The sequence below is a fragment of the Typopeltis vanoorti genome, chromosome 20 (assembly GCF_054136105.1).
Source record: "Typopeltis vanoorti isolate ZY-2024b chromosome 20, IOZ_Tvanoo_1.0, whole genome shotgun sequence".
Classification (NCBI taxonomy): Eukaryota; Metazoa; Arthropoda; class Arachnida; order Uropygi; family Thelyphonidae; genus Typopeltis; species Typopeltis vanoorti.
Genome location: NC_143568.1, coordinates 108,999,740 through 109,021,113, shown reverse-complemented (window position 1 = coordinate 109,021,113; position 21,374 = coordinate 108,999,740). Strand labels below are relative to the sequence as shown.

General features: G+C 35.7%; 1 protein-coding gene across 1 annotated transcript in view; it reads left to right on the top strand.

The window, feature by feature from the left end:
• Positions 1-21,374, top strand: part of LOC150095783 (mediator of RNA polymerase II transcription subunit 13-like) — a 237,279-nt gene that overhangs the window by 180,546 nt on the left and 35,359 nt on the right. The window contains exon 15 of the mRNA XM_090409956.1: positions 18,144-18,976. Coding sequence (XP_090266082.1) covers positions 18,144-18,976 — 833 coding nt within the window. The remainder of the gene's footprint in view (positions 1-18,143; positions 18,977-21,374) is intronic.

Genomic DNA, 21,374 nt, shown 5'->3' with positions numbered 1-21,374 from the left:
TGTATTCCATTCTTATTTCTCACGTATCCTAACTGTTCTTTTTTAGATTCACTTACTGTATAGTAAGTTTCACAATGTGATGACTGCACAACTCCTGTGTAGAGTAATATCTTCAAGTTAATATAAACCAAAATAATTACCTGACATTTAGACCTTCATTTCAATATTATCATCCTGAATGTAAGAACTTGGAGATTCATTCACTAAAACCTCCACATCATCCCATGAAAAAAAAACAGGCATTTATGAGATTCGTTGCTCTTGTGGCATTTGCTGTGTAGGCCAGACAGGAAGGACAAGAGGTATCCAAATGTCTGAAAACGTAAAAGACATCGATAAATGATTACAGCACAAATCAGGTTTGACATCCCATACAACTGTTTGGCTAACACAGTTTGGCAAGAAACAAAAATGCCTTTGTATTGATCATAATTGTTTTTCAATAAATTTCAAAGAAGCATCTGAAATGCTAGGGATCTCCACAGCAAAAATCAAGGCTTAATCCTACATCAAGTTTGGTCTACTTTCATCAAAAATTGAACTACCCTGGACCTAGGCTAGGATATGAATGACACATGCCAAGCTGCAGAACATAACAACAACTAGCATTGTATACAGTAATTAACTTAATGGTTTTTTTTTTTTTTATTCTGCTTGCTTATTTGTATGAGACTATTGTGAAGTTCTAATAATATCTAACGTGTAGTTAATTGTTTCTAGTCTTTCTTGTGTATAACTTTTGCCCATTTCCCTGATGATGTAAGTGTGATGACTTACAAACTTTGTAGAGTTGCATGTGTTTATTATGTTAAACTTGTCATTGATCTAAAAACATGTGGTCTCAATACTGGAAGCTTTCTACAGAAACTTGCGTATTCAAATTTTACAGAAGCCAAGGAATATAGATGAGGAGTCTGAATATAGCCAGAGATAATAGCTGACTACAGTGAAATCTCTAGTTTTTAGACAGCAAGAGCCTTCCCATACCCACATCTGCTTTGAAAAGTGAAAAGCACTTCAAGGTAGAAGTGCTTTTCACTTTTCATGGAGCACACAGCTAAACAGCCAATGCCTGTTTTCTTGGTGGATATCGGCAAACAATACTGAGAGATCTATGACCTAAAAACAATCCGTGAACCTGACTAGTCTATAAAACCAGAATCATCTTTGTCAAACTCAATATAGAGTACAATGAAATTCTAAATTCCGCACCACCAAGATAGAAATCACAGGGATGGAGATCCAGACTGCAAATACGGGTCCCCTGAAGATATACTCTGTATATAACTCTCCAGAAAAACATTTACTGGAAGCGGACTTAACTGAAATTCTAGCAAATCAAACAGTGCTAGTGGCAGGAGACCTGAATGCTAAACACACAGCCTGAAGCAGCAGAGCCACAAACTGAGATGGTAGAACCCTGGATGACTGTTGCTGCCAAGGACATTGTGATTGTGGGACCTCCAAAGCCCATATACTACAATGTGGGAAGACTTCCTGATGTGCTTGACATAGTGATACTACAAAATATTGCACATGAATATCAATTCTGAATGGTCAACTAGACAAAAATAATGCCCAATCTACACAAAACTGTTGGCCTAGTTCTAACCATTGACTCAATTTCAAGCTTGGAAAAGCAGATAGAAATGGTAGTAACAGCTGCCATTGTGGATGTGCCATGCACAAACTGACCAACTTCTAGATGAGATTAAAACCCTATCCATGAAAACAAAGAGCCAGGCACCAACACCACAGAATACTGACTCCAGAACAATGACACTGCTCAACAGGTCGATGAGGAAAATTCAGCATGTGCTTAAAACTGTTGTTGTCGAGTCCATTAAAGAGCTTCTACTGGAAGCAGACTTAACTGAAATTCTAGACACAAACCAAACTGCTTAAAACTGTTGTCATGAATAATAGAAGACAAACTGCATTCCATAAACTGAGAAGACCAGATACTCTGGAAAATGACCCAAGCTCTACACACAAACTCTAAATCCTTCTCACCAGTCCATGGTGAACATGGTCTGGTTCATCATATGTAGACAAAGTTGAACCTTTTTGTTGACAGCCAGAGTAAAAACTACACCTGCATGGATTTAGACTTTATCAGTAACTTTTATTATTATTTTATTATTTCGTGACACCCCCAAGGAGTCCAAAGACTCATCGAGGGAGGACACCTACTTATAGTACACTCTTAGGTACATTGTACGTTAAAATGCACAGAGTGCATAAACCCATCCAACTTAACATCCCTTACTGAGGTACATGAAATCATCACCAAATTTAAGAATAGAATGGACCAGACCCAGGTGGGATTTCTAACAGTATCATCAAATGCCTGCCACATAAAGCTAATACACATTATGTTATTATTAATATATTGCTACTTTACAACATGATAGAAAGTAGCCAATATACTCTTAATCCCAAAACCAGGAAAAGCAGCATGTCCCCAAAATTATCAGCTTACCGCAGAAAGTCACTAAAGAATTAAATCTCATCCCTGATGAGCAGTTTGGATTCTGGGAGAACCACTCCGCTGGCTTAGTTCTACAACTTTGAACAACAAGTTCTCAAAGTTGTGGTAACATAGGGTTGAACAGAAGCAGCATACAGAGGCAATCTTCCTAGACATTACCAAAATATGGCAAAATCGGCTTCTCTTTGAACTCTTCTAAGGCCAAATTCCCACTCAGACTTGGTCAAACTTACCATTCTACCTCAGTGATCACACACTTTCAGTGAAGCTGCAAGGAATTAGATTGAATACAAAATCACAGCGGGTGTCCTCCAGGACTCCCTGCCATCACTTCTGTTCTTTGCCTTTTATGTGACTGACATCCCACAGACAGTTGCTATCACAATAGACATATACACAGATGATACTGCAATTGTTGTGTCGTTATTTATGCAAATTCACTTAAAATCGTATCTATCAAACTTACTATTCAGTTGTTCTAAGTACTGGATTATTGGTCCTATCTCCTTTTTAGGCATAAACATTTATATTTATTAATGACTACGCCAGTCTATGCCCTATAATAATAAAATGCACTATTCAGGGAGATGATTCCAATAACCCAAAAATATAACTACCTGCTAACTCCTTCAGACAGTCGTGGCAAAATCTCTCAACTTAACTTTACCCTCCCGTGACAAGTTTGTAATTTTTGAGTGGTGAGTTGACGCTCTTAGTCAGGCAAGACTCAGTTTGGAAAAAGAATACATGTTTATTTTACAACTTGAAATACACTATACAATTATATAAGTTCACTCTTGCTAAGATTACAATCATACATAAAAGCTTGATTCTTTCAAGGGCTGCTTAATGCATGCAAAATTTTATATCTAGTAAATTGCCAAAGTTAATCTTCATTAAACCAATTCCCTCTATAAATCTGGGGACACTAAGTTAAATTATCATTAATTTATGGCTCATAATTCCTCTCTCTACATTTCTGTTAAACTCTTTTAAACAATCTTGATATCTGGCTATAGCCTACTGGAACAATCACTTAAAAGTTCACTAGTTAACATTATTCTGACATTTCATGCTGCTTGCATCTAAATTTCTTCATACACACACAGGCTCCCAAAACATAAATAACAAACGTTTACATTACTTTCACTCGATTATGGAATGGGTCTGCTGGCTAATACTGTTGTGGAAGTACCCGAGGTTCGATTCCTTGTTTTTGGTTTACGCGCGGCATTAAATTCCTGCTAGGTGGCTATCCGCTCAATGGCTACCTTTGGCATGTGAGGACTTTACGGGAACAACCACGACATAGCACCCACTTGTAATGAAAGCATTAGCTACGTCGCGCTGGAACTCCATCCATAGTTTCATGGACTGCCCGATTCGAACTTCCTGCTGTTCTGCCTGGAAACCGCTACCTTGATTGGACCTCGAATCCCGGGGGGAAAAAAGCCTTGTTCCTCCTCCTGAAACTCTTGTGCGGCGCTATGCTAGTCTCGATCTCCGATGCTGTCAGCACTTTTTCTGTGGCAGGAATCACGGGACTGTTATTATGCACACCTTCCTGGTATTTCACAGCCTTAGGCGCTTACACTAACACGTACCAAACCTTTGGACCCATTCTTACATCTTGTTCAGTAGAATATTCAAGTTAATTTCAGCTGCACTGTATAATACTAAATTTTTATTTATAATTCATTTAAAAAATCTAAATAACACAATATAATTCCAATCTGTTATACTTCTTTACAATTATATAAACTGATACTTTCTAAGTATTATATTTCATTATCTTATAATTTCACACCTTTGACAAAATATTATTTGATTTTGACTAAATGCAAGTACTTTCTACTATTAAAAATTCAATTTGCTGAGTTGTGCTTGTTGAAATCTGAATGACTTGCTGAAACGAAGTAACAAGACCATTCAGAGTTCAACACAATAATGGTCTGCTTCCTGCAACCAAAAAAACTGCAAAACGCAATCTTGGAACTAGAACATTTTCTTTATTATTCCTATACAAGATTCTGATTAAGCCAGTCCTTATGTATGGCTCACAAGCGTGGAGTCACACAGCAGATTCAAATGTTAACAAGCTACAGATAATCCAAACCCAATGTTTACGAATAGCATTCAGTGCACCATGGTTTGTAAGTTTCACTGATATGCTGGTATCCCTAAAATGAAAACTTCCTACAGGTAAGGGCTGCAAAATTTTTGCAAATGCTGCCATCCACCCTAACATATTGACTATTTAGACTTATGTGCTGGTTTAAACTCATTATCAGGTTTAATGGGATGAATACAGCACAGATAAATAATTAAGCACGAGTTTGATCAATCCTTATCGTCAGCATTTTGTCTCAGTCACTGAGACATCATCAGAGATACAATATTGAAATTGTAAAAACACACAAAAAATGCACAAAACAATAAGTGGTAAAAGAGTTAGAATGAAAGCTTAATGTCCTATGAGGGATGCCTCCTGTGGGTGTTACCCAGCCCTTTTTCTTAAAACTTACCATACTAGGAGATCTGCTGACAACTGCAGCCAGGTATGGTCATTCAGGTCTTGTTGACCGTGCCTTGGATACTTTGCACAGGATCATATGGAATAAACTTGTGTGCTTCATCAAATTAAATACAAACCTTTTTTTTAGAATCAGCAGCAGATTTCAAAAACCTAACTTTTTTCCACTTATTGTTTTGTGCATTTTTTATGTGTTTTCATCATCATCATCAAATACCTGACATGTACCCTCAAGAAGTGTACAGGATATGATAGTACTACATGAAAAACTTACATCATTACTAACTTCCTATCTACAATTTTCATCCAAATCAATCTGTTACCTGTCAAGAACTTTTTACTGTATTAATCCACCTATATCTTGGTCTTCCTCTGTTTCTTTTTCCTGCCAACCTGGCAGAGAAACACTCATTTAGCTAATCTTTCCTCTCCCATGCTGTTTAAATGACCAAACTACCTGAGATTAGTTCTGCTAACACATTCCTGAAAGCTTGCAATGTCAAGTTCTTTCATAATATCCTCATTTTTAATATGATATTGCCACTGATGTCATCTGTTCATGCCCTTAAGCTTTCTCATGACTCTCATATATCTATGGTCTTTGGTGAAGTGTTTTATTTCTAACTCAGCTCTCAGATCCATAAGTTAAAATGGGTTTGAACACTGTTTTGTATACAGCTAATTTAGTGTTTGACTGATTTCTCTGTTATTCCATATAAATTTATTCAGTTAACTTCTTACCATACCAGCTTTTATCAGAATGGGGAACTGGACAATGATACTTATTTGTGCCTATGGTCTCACAGAAGGTTCTACTAAGGTAGAAGTGAAGGAATTTTTTTGAGGCTTTTTTTTTTTTTTTTTTTTCGTTTAATTTCTCGCCAAGTGAGACAACTTTTAACAGTGTGTTCTCATATCTTTGAACACCTATTTCAATCACGTATTTCCTGATATTATTATTATTATTAAGAGAGACCTCCAGGGAGAGTCAGAGACTCATCAAGGGAGGCCAATACTACACGCACAGGCTGTCATACTTGTTCTTGAATTCGTTCACACTGCTTTCACACACAACATCCAATGGCAATCTTTTCCAGTCGTGCACCAACTAATTGGAGAAAAATCTAGCCCTTACCCCTTCTTAGCGACATTCATTCTCAGTTTAAATAAATTCCCTCTTGTCCTTTCCCCCATACTCCATCTAATGAAATCATTTATGAGAGTTTCAGAAGTTTGTAAGTCTCAATCATGTCACCTCTTTCTCCTGTTTGCTAGTGTCTACAGTCTACAAATTTTCACTCTGTTTTCATCAGTATTTCACAATCCTGATATCATTTTTAACACTCTCCTTTGCACTCTCTTCACTGTATCAGAATCACAGTGGATACCAGACCTATGCACAATAGTCCAAATGAGGTCTTATTGAGACCTTGTAAAGAGACAAAATGACATCCTTATCTTCTGCATGAAAGTTTGTTTCAGCATTGCAATTATCTTTTGAGTTCTATTTGCAATCTTTGCTACATGGCCCCTGAACTTCAACTTGCTATCTACTAACACTCCAATATCCCTAGCCTGATCAGTTTCTTCTAGCATAATTCCCCCAATATAATATGACACTGGATATCTAATCATGCCAAAGTGGTGTGTGACTTTACATTTACTGATATTCAACTGACATCCATTTTCCAATGCCCACAATTCAGCCTATTCAAATCATTCTGCAAGTACTGCATATCAGCAGCACTCCTGATTACCCCTACCTATCTTTGCATAATCAGCAAATAGCTGTATGTCACCTGTCAAATCCATTAATGTACAGATTAAATAACAGTGGACCAAGCACTGATCCTTGCAGTACACCACTGGTTACCTTAAATCTTGCAGACTCACATGTCCTGTATACCACTTTTTGATATCTGTCAGTTAGCCATCCTCTTATCCACACTAATGTTTTATAATCCAAACCCATATTCTCCAATTTATGGAACATTTTTTTCATGCTGTATTCTGTCAAAATCCTTACCAAAATCCAAAAGTTTCAAGGTATAATTCATTCCTCTTGTCTAACTCAGTGGTAACATTATTATAGAATGTGAGCAAGTTGCTAAAACATGACCTTCTCATAGTAAACCCGTGCATTCATTGCAAAATAGAGATTCCGTGTCAACCCATTTCTGAATGCGAGCCCTAACCAGTTTTTCCAAAATCTTCACCACCCCTCCTGAGATGCTGAGCTTTCCGTACAACAGTTGTGACTCTTCTGGCCTACTGCTTATAATTTTTATAACAGACATCATCCTTGTGCACACTGTATTTCTTCTGCATCATCCTTTTCTTATGAATCTCTTGCTTAATAAGATTACACATCCATTTGACTTTTACAGTATTTATTCTTCAAACTCTTTCTTTACATTCCCTTGATAGTATTAATAATAGTGCTGTCATAGTAGAATACAGGATACTATGATAGTACTACATGAAAAGCTACATCATTACTAACTTCCTATCAAAAATATTTGTCCTTATTAATCTGTCAAGACCCCAGTATTCTCGTATCTTATATTTGTGTATTCTAATGCATTTATTACTTTTATTACTGTGTTTATCGACCTAGATTTTGGCATTCCTTTGAGACTCTTTTTTCTTGCCATCCTGGAAAAATACTTGCTTTAATAACCTTTCTCTCTCATTCTATTTAAGTTACCATTCCACCTAAGATTAGCTCTGCTCACTCATTTTCTGAATACTAACATTGTCAAGTTTTTTCCAAATGTCATCATTTTTAATATGATAGTACCACTGATGCCATCTATTTATTCCTCTAATCTTTCTCATATCTGTAGTTTCCATTCTTTGATCATGTTTTATTTCTAACCTAGCTCTCAAATCCTAAATTAAAATTGGTCAAACACTGTTTTGTATATAGGTAGTTTTGTGTTTTGGCTAACTTCTCTCTTATTCCATATAAATTTATTCAGTTGACTTCTTACTATACCAGCTATACTACTAAATAGCTGAAATTTTATGGGTTATCCATTTAGCATGCAGTTGATGTTTTTTAATGTTTCTGCCTATTTTCATTGTCTTTTTATTGCTGATTTTCATGCCAAATTTATTACAGCAGTTATTCAATGCATTCAGTGAATACTGCAAATTTATACTGGATTTGTTTAGAAGTATAACATCATCTGAGATTAGCATCTCCAATTTCGATATGTCATTTAATATCCCTTTCCTTCATAATGTAATCCATATAGATGATGAATAGCAGTGGAGATAATGTGCATCCTTGCTAACATCTGATTTCACATTAAACCATATTCCTTTACTTCCTTCAGTTCTAACTACTTATTTACAGCTTAAATAGAGACTAAGTATTACTTGATAGAATATTTCATCACACTATATACAAGGGTAGTCTGAAAAGTTCTCGACCGTAGATGGCAACACTATTGGCAAGATTTTTTTTTTCTAAGTTGGTACATCTGTCATAAGCATCCATTTGAAATTGCAAGTCATTCTGTCGAGTAGTTTGTTTTGTACAGCTGCCTGAAGCAAAAGTGTTGTCTATATCCCTTGAAATGGATAAAATTGAGTATCCTGCAGTTACAAAATTCTTTGTAAAAGAAGGTTTAATGTCAAAAGAAATTCATTCGAAGTTCATAAAAGTTTGTGGGCACTCTTCTCCTTCATTTTCAACAATTAAGAAATGGGCTACCGAGTTTAAACATAGCCGTACCAGCCTTGAAGATGATCCACATGAAGGACATCCAAAAAGTGTAACAACACCAGAAATCATTGATCAAGTGCACGATATGGTATTGGATGACTAGCGAGTCAAAGTGCATGAAATTGCTGAGTCTATAGGCATTTCAAAAGAACGTGTAGGATATATTTTGCATGAAGAATTGCAAATGAAGAAGCTTTGCGAAAGATTGATGTCATGCTTGAAGCGTTTTAACAAGAATAACACTGATTTTGTGCATCGATTTATTACTATGGATGAGACTTGGATTCACCATTACACACCAGAATCCAAATAGGTCAAAACAGTGAACAGAAGCCTGTTGTTCAGCACCAAAGAAGACAAAGTCAATTCCATCAGCAGGAAAGGTTATGGCATCGGTGTTTTGAGATACTAAAGGCATTTTGTTTATTATCTTTGAAAGGATAAAATAGTAACTAGGGAATATTATTCTGATCTTTTAACCAGTCTAGATGAAAAAATTCATGAGAAAAGACCCATTTTGCAGAAGAAAAAAATCAACTTTCATCAGGACAATGCCTGTCCACAAAGATGTTTTGGCAATGGGAAAATTAAAGGATCTGCACTATGAATTGTTGGAACATCCACCCTATTCCCCAGATTTGGCTCCCTCTGACTTCTATCTCTTCCTGAAACTAAAATTCTTCCTCGCTGATCAGTGTTTTTCTTTGAATCAAGAGGTGATTACAGCTGTAGAGGGGTATTTTTCAGATCTTACTGAGAACCACTATAGGGATGGGATAATGGCACTGGAGCATCGCTGGAATAAATTTATTAGTCTTAAGGAAGATTATGTTGAAAAATAAAAATAATTTTGAAATTATAAATTCCTTTTTTCATTGTTAGGCCGAGAACTTTTCAGACCACCCTCGTAACTGTAAAATTTTCAGCTACCTTTATCTGAGCAACTTGTCATATTCCTTTTCTACATCTAAAACAGTTAAATACAGATCCCTGTTATATTCCCATGATTTCTCAACTATTTGTCTTACAGTGAAAATCTGATCCCGACAGCTTGTTATTTTTGGCATAAATGCAGCTTGTTCTTCTCCAGTTTCTCTTCCACAATTTTTCTTGGCTGTTTCTCATCTACACTTGCATAAATCTTACCAGAAACTCTCAGTAGGGAAATCTTCTGTATTTCTCACTTTGTTTTATTTCTCTTTTTATATAAATAAGGTGTTATGAGAGCTTTACTCCAATCATCCAGAATTTGACCCTCTGATGAGGCATTCTGAATTATGCAGTATATCCACTGTAAAACTTATATATTTCTATTTGAACATTTCTGTTTGAATATCATCTACTAAAGCTGCCTTTCTATATTTCAGGTTTACTTCCTCAAGTACTGATATGTGTGTGTGTGTATATATATATATATATATATATATACTTCTGATTGTATCCTCTTTAATGTTTTCTAACACTGTTATGTCACTGCTTGTTTTCTTTAGCATCGTTTCAAAGTAATCACCCCAGACATCATCTTTATCTCTGATTCCTCTTACATTACTCTCTCTCCTTCATTTCTGTGCTTTTTTCAATAGCCTTCAGAATATTTTGTCTGCTCTCTAATATGCATTTCTCTGTTCTTACCAAAGTGTTTTCCTGTGACTTTTGTTTGCGTACTTTTACACATTGCTTCACTTTCTTACATTTTTCTCTGAGATCACAGTTTGACTGGCTGACTTGTCAGGAACATTCCATATGTTGTCTTCCTGTCCATCACTGCCTCATTGACTTCCTGAGTCTGCTATGGAATTGTGATTTTTCTCTCCTCTATATCCTCACCATAGCCTTTCTGGCTGAATCAATCAGTGTATTCTTTGGAATTTGCCACTAAGCCTCCAAGATTTGATTTTCAAACGTGTAATTTTTTCTTGAATAATGTTCGTGTGTTTGAGTCTACAATTCTCCTGAAAGCAGTTCAATTTTAATTCGTTAATGGTCAAAGCTGAATAACTGGGAGGAGACAACCACGTAGCCTGTTCATGAATGGTGAGAACTGACTAGGTCTTATTGCCTAATGTCCAATCCTCACCTTCTAATTGTGCACCCTATTAGGTATCTACCTGGATACTGAATGAATGAAGATGGGCTAGCAATTTGGGATTTAGCCAACTAAATTGTATTCTTTTTGGCTTAAACCATATTGCAGAATTTCATGCTAGCTGGGGCATTGCCTATTTGACACGACCCTCGTTTTTGTCAGGGAACCAGAACAAACAGTGAAAAGTCAATTACTGAAACAAATCTTGGAACATATCCCAACCCAATGTCAGCAGAGTTCACAATTGGCACCATCAGTAAAAGAAGCATCAATGGAAAAGAAATGGAACTAGCGGAAGTGGATAAGTACCAGGTCAGTATACGAGGAAGAGCTGGAAAGTTTTGATAAACACCTAGAACAAAAATGATATCAAAGTACTGATATAACCCAAGGAAGAACATACCTTAAAACCATTTTAATGATTTGTTCTTTTTCTTTTAGGATATATAAAGAAGACATAAAACTAATTAATTTTTGTTCTAGGTGTTTATCAGGTTAGCCTCATAATAAGTGTTTATCATCACCGTCATCTTCATCAATTTTCTGATAAGTACCCCCAAGGTGTTCAGGTTACTATATCAGCACTACATGATAAAGTTAACATTATTATTAATCTCCTATTCACAGTTTTCCTTCAAATCAATCTGTTACTTGTGAGCACTCCAATATTGTCATATTTAACATTTCGTGCTTGTAAGGTATTTCTGACTGAATTTATCCACCTAGACCTTAGTCTTAATCTGGGTCTCTTTCCTGCCATCTTGACATCAAACACCTGTTTTGCTAACCTTTCTTCACCCATTCTATTTAAGTGGCCATCCCACCTCAGTTTAGCTCTGCTGACACAGTCTTGATTGTTAATAATATCAAGTTCCTTTCTAATATCTTCATTTTTAATATGATTCTACCATTGATGCCATCAGTTCACTCCCCTAATTTTTTTCAGAATTCATATCTGTGATCTTTAGTCTTTGTTCAGATGCTTTATTTCTAACCCAACTTTCAGATCCATATCTTAAAACTGGTTTGAAAACTCTCTTGTATACTACTAGTCTAATATTTTGGCTAATTACTCTCTTATTCCATATAAATATCTGAAACTTGCACTAGATGCATTTAAGAGTACAACATCATCTGCATAAAGCAAAGAGCTAAGTTTGACTTCTCCAATAGCAGGCCTAATATCACATTCTTTGATAATGTGATCCATATAGATGATGAATAAGAGGGGAAATAATGTACATACTTGTCTTACTCCTGATTTACATCAAACCATCTTCCTGTATTTCCTTTAATTCTAACTGCTGACTTACAAGTTAAATATAGACTATGGATTATTCCCTATTTTATAGATGGTACTATGAGAGCTCTACTCCTACATTGGAATTTGACCTTCTGAAAAGACCCTCTGAATTATGTGTTGTAGCCACTGCAAAATTTTTATACCTCGATAATTAAGCATTTCTGGTTGAATATCATCTACTCCAGCTGCCTTTCCACGTCTCAAGTTTTCAGATGCCATTTTCTAACTGAAGTATTGAAATTTACTCCTCTTTGCATTGAAAATTTTCTTCTATTTTGTTCTGTCACTGCTTTGTTTGTTTAACAGTCTTTCAAAGTAATTACTACAGACAGCTGATCCTTCAGTTTTTATCGCACCTTTATCATCTTTGATTCCTTTTACAGTACTCTTTCCTCTATTTCTAAGCTTCTGTGATAGCCCCAGAACATTTTACCATCTTCCTGATATTTATTTTCTGTATTCTTACCAGTCTTCCATAACTTTTGTTTAGCTACTTTTACACACTGCTTAGCTCTGTTATATTTTTTTCTCTATTCTTTTAGGACATGGGTCAACTTATTTCCTAGGAACTTTTGGTATGCTTTCTTCTTTTTCAGGACTGCTTCTTTAAGTTCTTGTGTCCACCATGATGTTCTTTTTCCATCCTTGCAGACAACTTCACCAAATACTTCCATAGATGAATCAATCAATGTCTTCTTCAGAGTGTGCCACTGAGACTCCCAATGTTTGGTTTTTCAAGGTTTGGTTCAACAACTTCTCTCTTCCATCATCTATGTGGATGATAATGAGGCTGAATGAACTATTTCCACTTCTGTCTATCCCTGGAGAGTGTGAACAATTCTGTCCAGTTTAGTGTCGCTTCTTGTGATTTGGTTTTCAGGTCCTCTTTTATTTTGTCTATCCATCTAATTCTGGGCCATCCTTTGGATCTTTTTCCTTCTATCATTGTATTCGAGGCTTTAGTTGGTAGCCTTTCTGTTCCCATTCTGGTCACATGACCAAACCATCGCATTCTTATTTCTTGTTTTAGTCGTTTCCTTATGTTTTCATTTCTTAGTCTATCCAGCAGAGATACTCCAAGTAATCTTCTTAGCCAACCCATTTCAGTAGTTAATAACTTTTTTCTCTTCAGCCTTTTTGAGATTCCAGCATTCACTTCCATAGAGGAGTGTTGTGAGGACCATTGTCTCATAGATTCTTGCTTTTGTTACTTGCATGATGTCTCTTGACTTCCATATTTTATTAAGTCGTCCAAACGGTTGGGATGCTTGACCAATTCGTCTGTTTATATCTTTTGTAATTTCACCATTGTATTCAATTACTCCTCCGAGGTAAATGAAGTTTTCTACTTGCTCTAGATTCTTACTATCAATTTCAATTTTCTAATTTGTGTTTATTTTTCCTATTTTCATAGTTTTGGTTCATAATAGGTGTTTATTATTATTATTATTGTACAGGCACCTCCAAGGAGTCGAACACTCATTGTGGGAGACCCAAACTATCTACACAATCTGTCATACCTCTCTGTGAACCCGTTAACAAACAAAACACTCACACTGACTTTATCAACCCATTCCACTCCTTCACAACTCCCCATGCCCCTGCTTACCACACCTTTATTCAACTTCCAGAGATGACCTCTTGTTCTGTCCCGTCTAGCCAAGTGCTGAAAAATTTCCCTTGCATCAATCCTATCAAACCGTTTAAGCAACTTAAATGTTTCTATCATATCCCTTTTCTTTTTCTCCTATCAACCAACTTCTGCACTCCACACACACACACACACACACACACACACACACACACACACACACACACCTTCAATGTATACTCATAGGAGAAAACATTCCACACTTGGTTTCTTGCTTCTGAATCTTCTCCACTACTTCCTCATCTCCAAGAAACACGGGAGACCAGACCTGAGCACAGTAGTCTAGATGTGGACATATCAAGGCCTTATAAAGAGGAATAACAACTTCCTTTTTACTACTTGATTAGCATGTTCTTTAATAGCCAAGTAATTTTATGGGCTACCTTAGCAATATATCCTCTAAATTTTGACTCTGTCTACCACCATCCCTAAATCTATAGAATAATCTGATTCCTGGAGTATAGTTCCATCAATGTTGTACACAACTTGTAATTTGTTTATCCCAAAATGCTTAACTTTACATTTCTCCACATTAAACTGACACCCATTATCTTTTGCCATTGCTGACAACTTATTTAAAGCATCCTGCAAGCTCTGCACATTGCCTTGATTAACTATTACTCTACCTAATTTCACATCATCAGCTAACAATTGAATATTTCCCTTCAGGTTATTTTCGATATCATTTATGTACACATAAAACAGTAGTGGTCCCAGCACTGAACCTGTGGCCCACCACTAGTCACCTGTTTTCACCTAGATTCTCCCCTCCGTATACAAATTTTTGATACTAGCAGCTATCCTCTTATCCACATAACAAGTGTCATATCCATGCCTGTTTGTTCTAATTTGTGTAACAGTTTCATGTGTTGTATTCTATCAAAACCATTTGCAAAATCCAGCAGAATCATTGTGTAACCATTTCCTTTGTCCAACTCAGCTGTTATTCTATTATAAGACGTTAGTAAATTACTAAGGGATGACCGACCCTTCACAAAGCCATGTTGCTCTTCGTACAGTATCATATTTTTATCCGCCCATTCTTGAATTCTCTTTTTGACCAATTTTTCCAGTACATTTACCACTATGCCTGCAATACTGATTGGTCTATAATTTGCTCCTGCAGTCTTGTAACCTCTCTTATACAAGGGAATTATTTTGCCCTCTTTCCACTCCCTTGGAACTCTACTAGAGCTGAGACTTATATTAAAGAGCCTAGTCAGAGGCATTGCCATTTCCCTTGCACATTCTCACAAAACCCAAGCTGATATTCCATCTAATACCACAGCTGTATTTACATTGAGATTCTGCAATATCCGAAGAACCTCCAATTCATCCATCACTGTTCAAACATTAGTGTCTATCACATATATTAAAGCAGTAACCTCACTAGGATGATATGCCCTTGCAAAATGGTCACTCAGTAACTCGACTATTTTATCTGCTTCTGTCGCCTCGTAACCATCATCATTCATTAAGTTTAATCTTCCATAGTCATTCTTCCTCTTACTTGCCACATAACCAAAGAACTCTGGAATTTCCTTGGGCCTTCTCAGCTAGATCCTTCTCATAATCTGATTTTGCCATCCTTGTCATGCTGGTCACCTTTGTCTTTATATATATCCTACACAGCATTTTCTTCTGAAGCTCGTTCTTAATGATATTACTCATTCATCTAACTTCTACTTGATTAACCCTCTTACCTTAGTTATACCATTTAATACTGCTTCCTCTGGATGACCCTTAACTATCTCCCATGCACTACTGACATCCTTCCCTTGGAGTGTCTTTCTTATACTATGAAACAGGTTTAAGCTTATTCATAAGCTTATCATAATCACCTGCTTTGTAGCTTTACATATTCCTCTTCTTTACGGAATATTCCTCATACTTTGCCATCTCCCAAGTCAAGACCACATGGTTAATTTTGCCAATCGGAAGCTATGTAGCCACCTTGGTTATGGATGGCTCTTCTGATCCTGTGATCAGGGAGAATACTCTCATCCCCCCCCCCCCCCACAGTCCCTTCCATCACATGCTGCCTCAAGTAAATATCTCTTAGTAGATGTATAAATTCTATTTCCTTCCTGCCGTGTGATCTTTCTTCCATCCAGTCTATATCTCCATAGTTGAAGTTCCACATAATAATCACTTGACCTGTATTTTTTGTACTAATTGCCGAATCACGTCTTCCAGATCGGTGGAACCCCCAACTGTATATTTTGTCTTACAGGCCTTGATCTCACACCAGACTGTTTCAAATGAACAGCTACTCTCCCTCCTATATCCTATTCATTTTGGCTCCGATTCATCGGCTGTCATCAGCAATATCCATCTCTCCAATTTCCTATCTTCCATGAAAATACTAAACCCTTCACATTCTATCCATTGTAACTACATCATCTGCTGTTAGCTAAGTCTCACTAATGTGTATAACTTTTTGGCAAGGTTGCACTTTTGTTCCTGATACTTCCAGCATTAGTATATAGAAACTGCAGCATCCCTTTAGGCCTCCACCCACCTTTACTCCCTGAGCTGACTACCCTATTCAATATTTTTGCTTGAGAGACTAGATTCTGCATTTGGTCATACTCATGCCCATTCACCTCATGGGCACCTTCACACATCACCTTCTTTTACTCTAATTGCTTAAGTTTTCTGAATTTGTACTTCAGCATGCTTGTTGAAGGAAACTCTCTTTAGACACCTAACACCAAAACCATTTAGATTCATTCCATCAGCATTATACAAATCCTTCTTTCCATCAAATACAGAACACAGATCCAGAAATCCTACGTCATTCCGTCTGCACAACCTGCATATTGATTCATTAGCTAGCAACACCCTCTTCCTCAGTTCACCTCTATCATAGCATGGCAAGAGACTTACAGTCTTCATCTTCTTATTCTTCAGTTTTGCCTCTTCTGACAACTCCTTTACATCCTCCCTCATAGAATACTTCTCACCTCTCAAATCATTTGTGCTTACCAAGACAGTTCTTTTGCCTTACCTTTTTTGCATCCAGATGGCTTGACTAATATTGTGTTTTGCACCAGGGAAACTACGATTTTGTTACACTTTCATTAAGTACTGATCATTGAGTCTCCATACATAATTTTCTCTTTAACTTGTTTTTCTCATTCATTCACTCACTTGATCTTTATTATTACTTCAGACCACCTGCTTTTTTCTCTTCTCAGTCCTGCTAATCTCTTGCTGCTTCTGCAGTTTTTCAATTTTGCACTTTGTTCTGTGAAGGATAACATTCAAGCTCACTATTTGTCCATTTTGTTCCTCTCCATTTTTACAGCTGCATGTTCGACATTAATCCAACATTTTCCAGTCTGCCCTCGATACTTCCACTCTACTAACATTTGCTCTGTTCTCATCACCTAATAGACTCACTTTTGAAACATTTAATACACACTCTCTTTCTTTTCAGTTTCCTTCCAGATATCCTAATTTAATTTTCATGACAAATACATCTCACATTGTTTCCAAAATGAAGACAGAAACAGTGGAGATCTTTCCAAACATTGATTACAAGATGTTATATGTAGGCAATAACAATTAGGGAAAAGAAGAGGCTTTTGTATTCAACACTAAATGGAAGTATAAACTTGAATGATAGGCAATATCAAGTGGAGTGATGTTGGCAAATTTCAGAATGGGGAACTCTGGCCAAAACTAAGACATTGGTTTGAATTAGACATTCTACCCACATTCACTGTTGAACATCATTTAAAACTAAAAATTAATGATGATATTTTTTATAATTTTATTATCCATTATTAACTTTGTTATTAGTATTTAGGCTGTGATATCTCATGATTGTGGTAATGATATGGATAATAAATTACAAAATTTGTCAAGAATATGTGGATCAACATAAAGAAGACCAAGACTAAAATCTAGAAAGGAAAAATATTAAATTTAGTAAATAATAATTCTTCTATACAGATCTGAGTCCTGGACATTGAGAAAGAAGTGCATGCAAAATACAACTAGAATGAAATTTCTGAGATGTGTGAAAATCAGCAAGACACAGTAATAGTTTACAAAATGAAATTATCAGAATGAAGCATTGTTAGAGAAAATCATAAAGACTGTCTTGTACTAAATCTCATTAGGTTTTTAATCATTTAAAAAAAAAGTAAATGTAAATAACCTTTGTGTACTGTGTTGTATAAGTATATTGTGAGAGTATAAGTTTTTTTATTCTATTCTGATACTATATTAAATTTAAATTTAATTTAATATTATATTTTAAATTAAAATTAAATATATTAAATTTATTTCAGTATTTTTTTTTTATTTTACAATATTTGTATTATTTTTTTTAATAGGTCACAACTATCAGAAGCTGAAAAAATATTTTCTATTTTTGGTCCGGATTCCAGTGTTGATCAGCGATTAGTTTCCACCACTTGTGACATGCAGTCACCAGCATCAAGTGTTTCATCATACTTAAATAAACACCTTAATTCAGTAGACAGTAGTAGCATGACATCTCCCATTCCAGAAGCTCATTCGTTGCTTGTAAATCTGATACTTTCTGATTCTGCACTAAACTTATTTAAGGATCATAATTTTGCCAGTTGTACTATTTGTGTATGCAATATGAACATTAAGGGATCTGATGCAAGTTTATATCTTCCAAGCAACTTAACTTCAGTCAGTAATGATGAACCTCAATATAAATGTACATGTGGTTTTAGTGCCGTTGTAAATCGTCATCACAGTCATCATTCAGGGTTATTTTATGAAGATGAAGTTGACATTACTGGAATGCCATATGAACCTGTGTTAAAGTACAAACCAAGCTTATTAAATGTTGAGAATAGACCAAAAACAAGCTCACTAGACAGAAGTACTGGTATTTCATTGTCATCCAACAAAGAACTTCTTCCACAAGTAGATTTTATACCTCACAACATATTAGATTTGGTAAAATTACAGTGTTCTAAAATTAATTCATTGTACTCTTTAGTTGCAAAAGCAGAGAAATATCAAAATGAAATTACAAGTTATGATTATAATCCTTTAGAATTTTCTGATGGTTGTGAAATTTGTTTCATGGCATTAGAAACAGGGAAGCAAGCATTAGATAATATTAGCAGCTATAAACTGGATGAAAATTTAAAATCATCATGCCTACACAAGTGGCCTTATTTGTCAGGTAAGCACAATAAAATATGTTTTGCGTATTTTATTTTTTTTGCTTCTTTCCTTTTTTGTTTTTATCCATTATGAAATATAGACATTAAAGCAATAAGGTGATTCTTTTGAATGAATTGCAGTTTATTAATTTTATAATATATCTTGGACTTACAATGAAAATGCATTGTCCATAAAAAGTTAACTTCTATCAAGTAATTTGTAAACTGAAAATAGCAATAAAAATACGGCTTGGGTTGGTCATACATAAATCATTTATGCATATTACAATATGGTCAAATTGCAGCTCAGTACAAACATTGGAACATCATCTCACAATACACAGCTCTTTGCATACTGTCACAAATTGGTTACAGGAGCAGATGACCATCCTGGATCCCAATGTTGTCAGCTAATAACATGAAGATACAACTTCAGTGGGCATGTGATCACCAACACTGTACAACCGATGACTGAAAAAATGTCACCTGGTCTGTCGAGTCCCAGTTTGTGCTATATCATGCTGATGGCAAAACAGAATATGGTGGCAAAGGTCCATGAGGCCATAGACCTTTCCTACTACGTAGCAGTAGCCCAGACAAGTGGCAGAAATGTAATGGTGTGAGCAATGTTTTCTTTGCACACGTTATGTACCCTGATACTATTTGAACACCGCCTAAATGTCACAGCCTTTCTTAAGATCGTTGCTGATCATTTTCACCCATTCATCCAAACTCACTGAACCAACTTCACTGCCTCCTGTTTCATTCCATCTACTTCTTTTCTTTGGATGTGCGACAAAAATTAAATCGAGAGATCTTGATATCCTGGTATCTTCCTGTCTCATGCTACCCACCGATAAGTGAAGGTTAAAACCAGCCTGGATAGTGATCCTTTCTATAATGCATAGCAATATATATATATACCTGAAAGGAAATATGCTTTGCATTGTGGGATACTGAGGCAATTGGTGTGAAAGTATATATATATATTTATATATATGTATTACTACATGATACATTTATATCATTACCAGCTTCCTGTCGACAGTTTTTCTCCAAATTAAGCAGTTAACTGCCAGAACTGTGTGCTATATTCTTTCTTATCTTATATTTCACTCTTCTAGGGCAATTCCTACAGTATCTTTCAGGTCTTGATTTTGCTAAACTTTCCTCTTTCACTTTGGTAATAATGTGAAGTTCCTACCTTTATATCCTCATTTTTAATGTGATTCTGACAATGATACCATTTCTCACTCCCCTAATCTTTCTCAGAACTTTCATATCTGTGGTCTCCAGTTTTTGATCAAATGTTTTACTTCTAACTCAGTTCTGGGATCCATAAGTTAATGGTTTGGACACTGTCTTGTATATAGCTAGTTTAGTGTTTGACTTAATTTCTTTCTTATTCCATATAAATTTATTTGGTTGACTTCCTATCATATACAAACTTTTCTAATTCTCTTGTCGATTTCCATATTTAATTTGCTATCCGTATTAAAAATTGTGCCTAAATACCTTAAATCTTTTATTTGTTCTGTAGGTTCTCCATTCAGAATGCAGTTCATGTTTTCATGGCTATTTTCATTTTCTTTTACTCTTTATTGCTGATTTTCATACCAATTTATTACAGCATTTATTCGATTAGAATATCCTGCAGACTTGTAGTGAATTTATTTAGGAATATAAATTATTCCTAAATATTCCTTGTCTTACACCTGATTTCACATGATTTGCATAAAATAAAGAACTGAGATTAACATCTCCAGTTTTAATATCAGGTTTAATGTCACTTTCCTTCATAATGTAATTCATATGGATGATGACTAATAGTTTAGTTGAGATAAAGTATACACTTGTCTTACGCCTGATTTCACATCAAACCATATTCTGTACCTCCTTAAATTCTAAAACTGCTGACTTGCAACTCAAATATAGACTCTATATATATATATCTCAATGTTGTGTTCCATTTACAGCATGTAATTATAGCATTTTGAACACCTTTTCTCTTTTCACCTTATCATATGCCTCTATCAGATCTACAAAAGTTAAATACAGATCCATATTAATTTCCAACTACATGGTTTCCATAAATTAAGGAACAAAGAGAGAAATCACAATAACTTTGTGTGTGTGTGAGGGGGGGGGGTGAAAGTCAGGTACATTATTTAATAAGTGCTGCTGAGTCTGGTTGTCATATACAAACATGTGGTGTGTTCAGTTGTGCATGCAAATGGACCATGTCATAAAAAGCCGGTATTTTGGATTGTCGTTTTGCATTTCATGTCTGGAGTGAAAACAACACATTTCGTGATGGCGAAATTCTTGGATATGACTGCAAGACATCCTTTAAACAATGAATTCACGTGGCGAGTCATGAGTCATTGTAAGACTAGAGGCTGTCAAAATCTGGCAGGA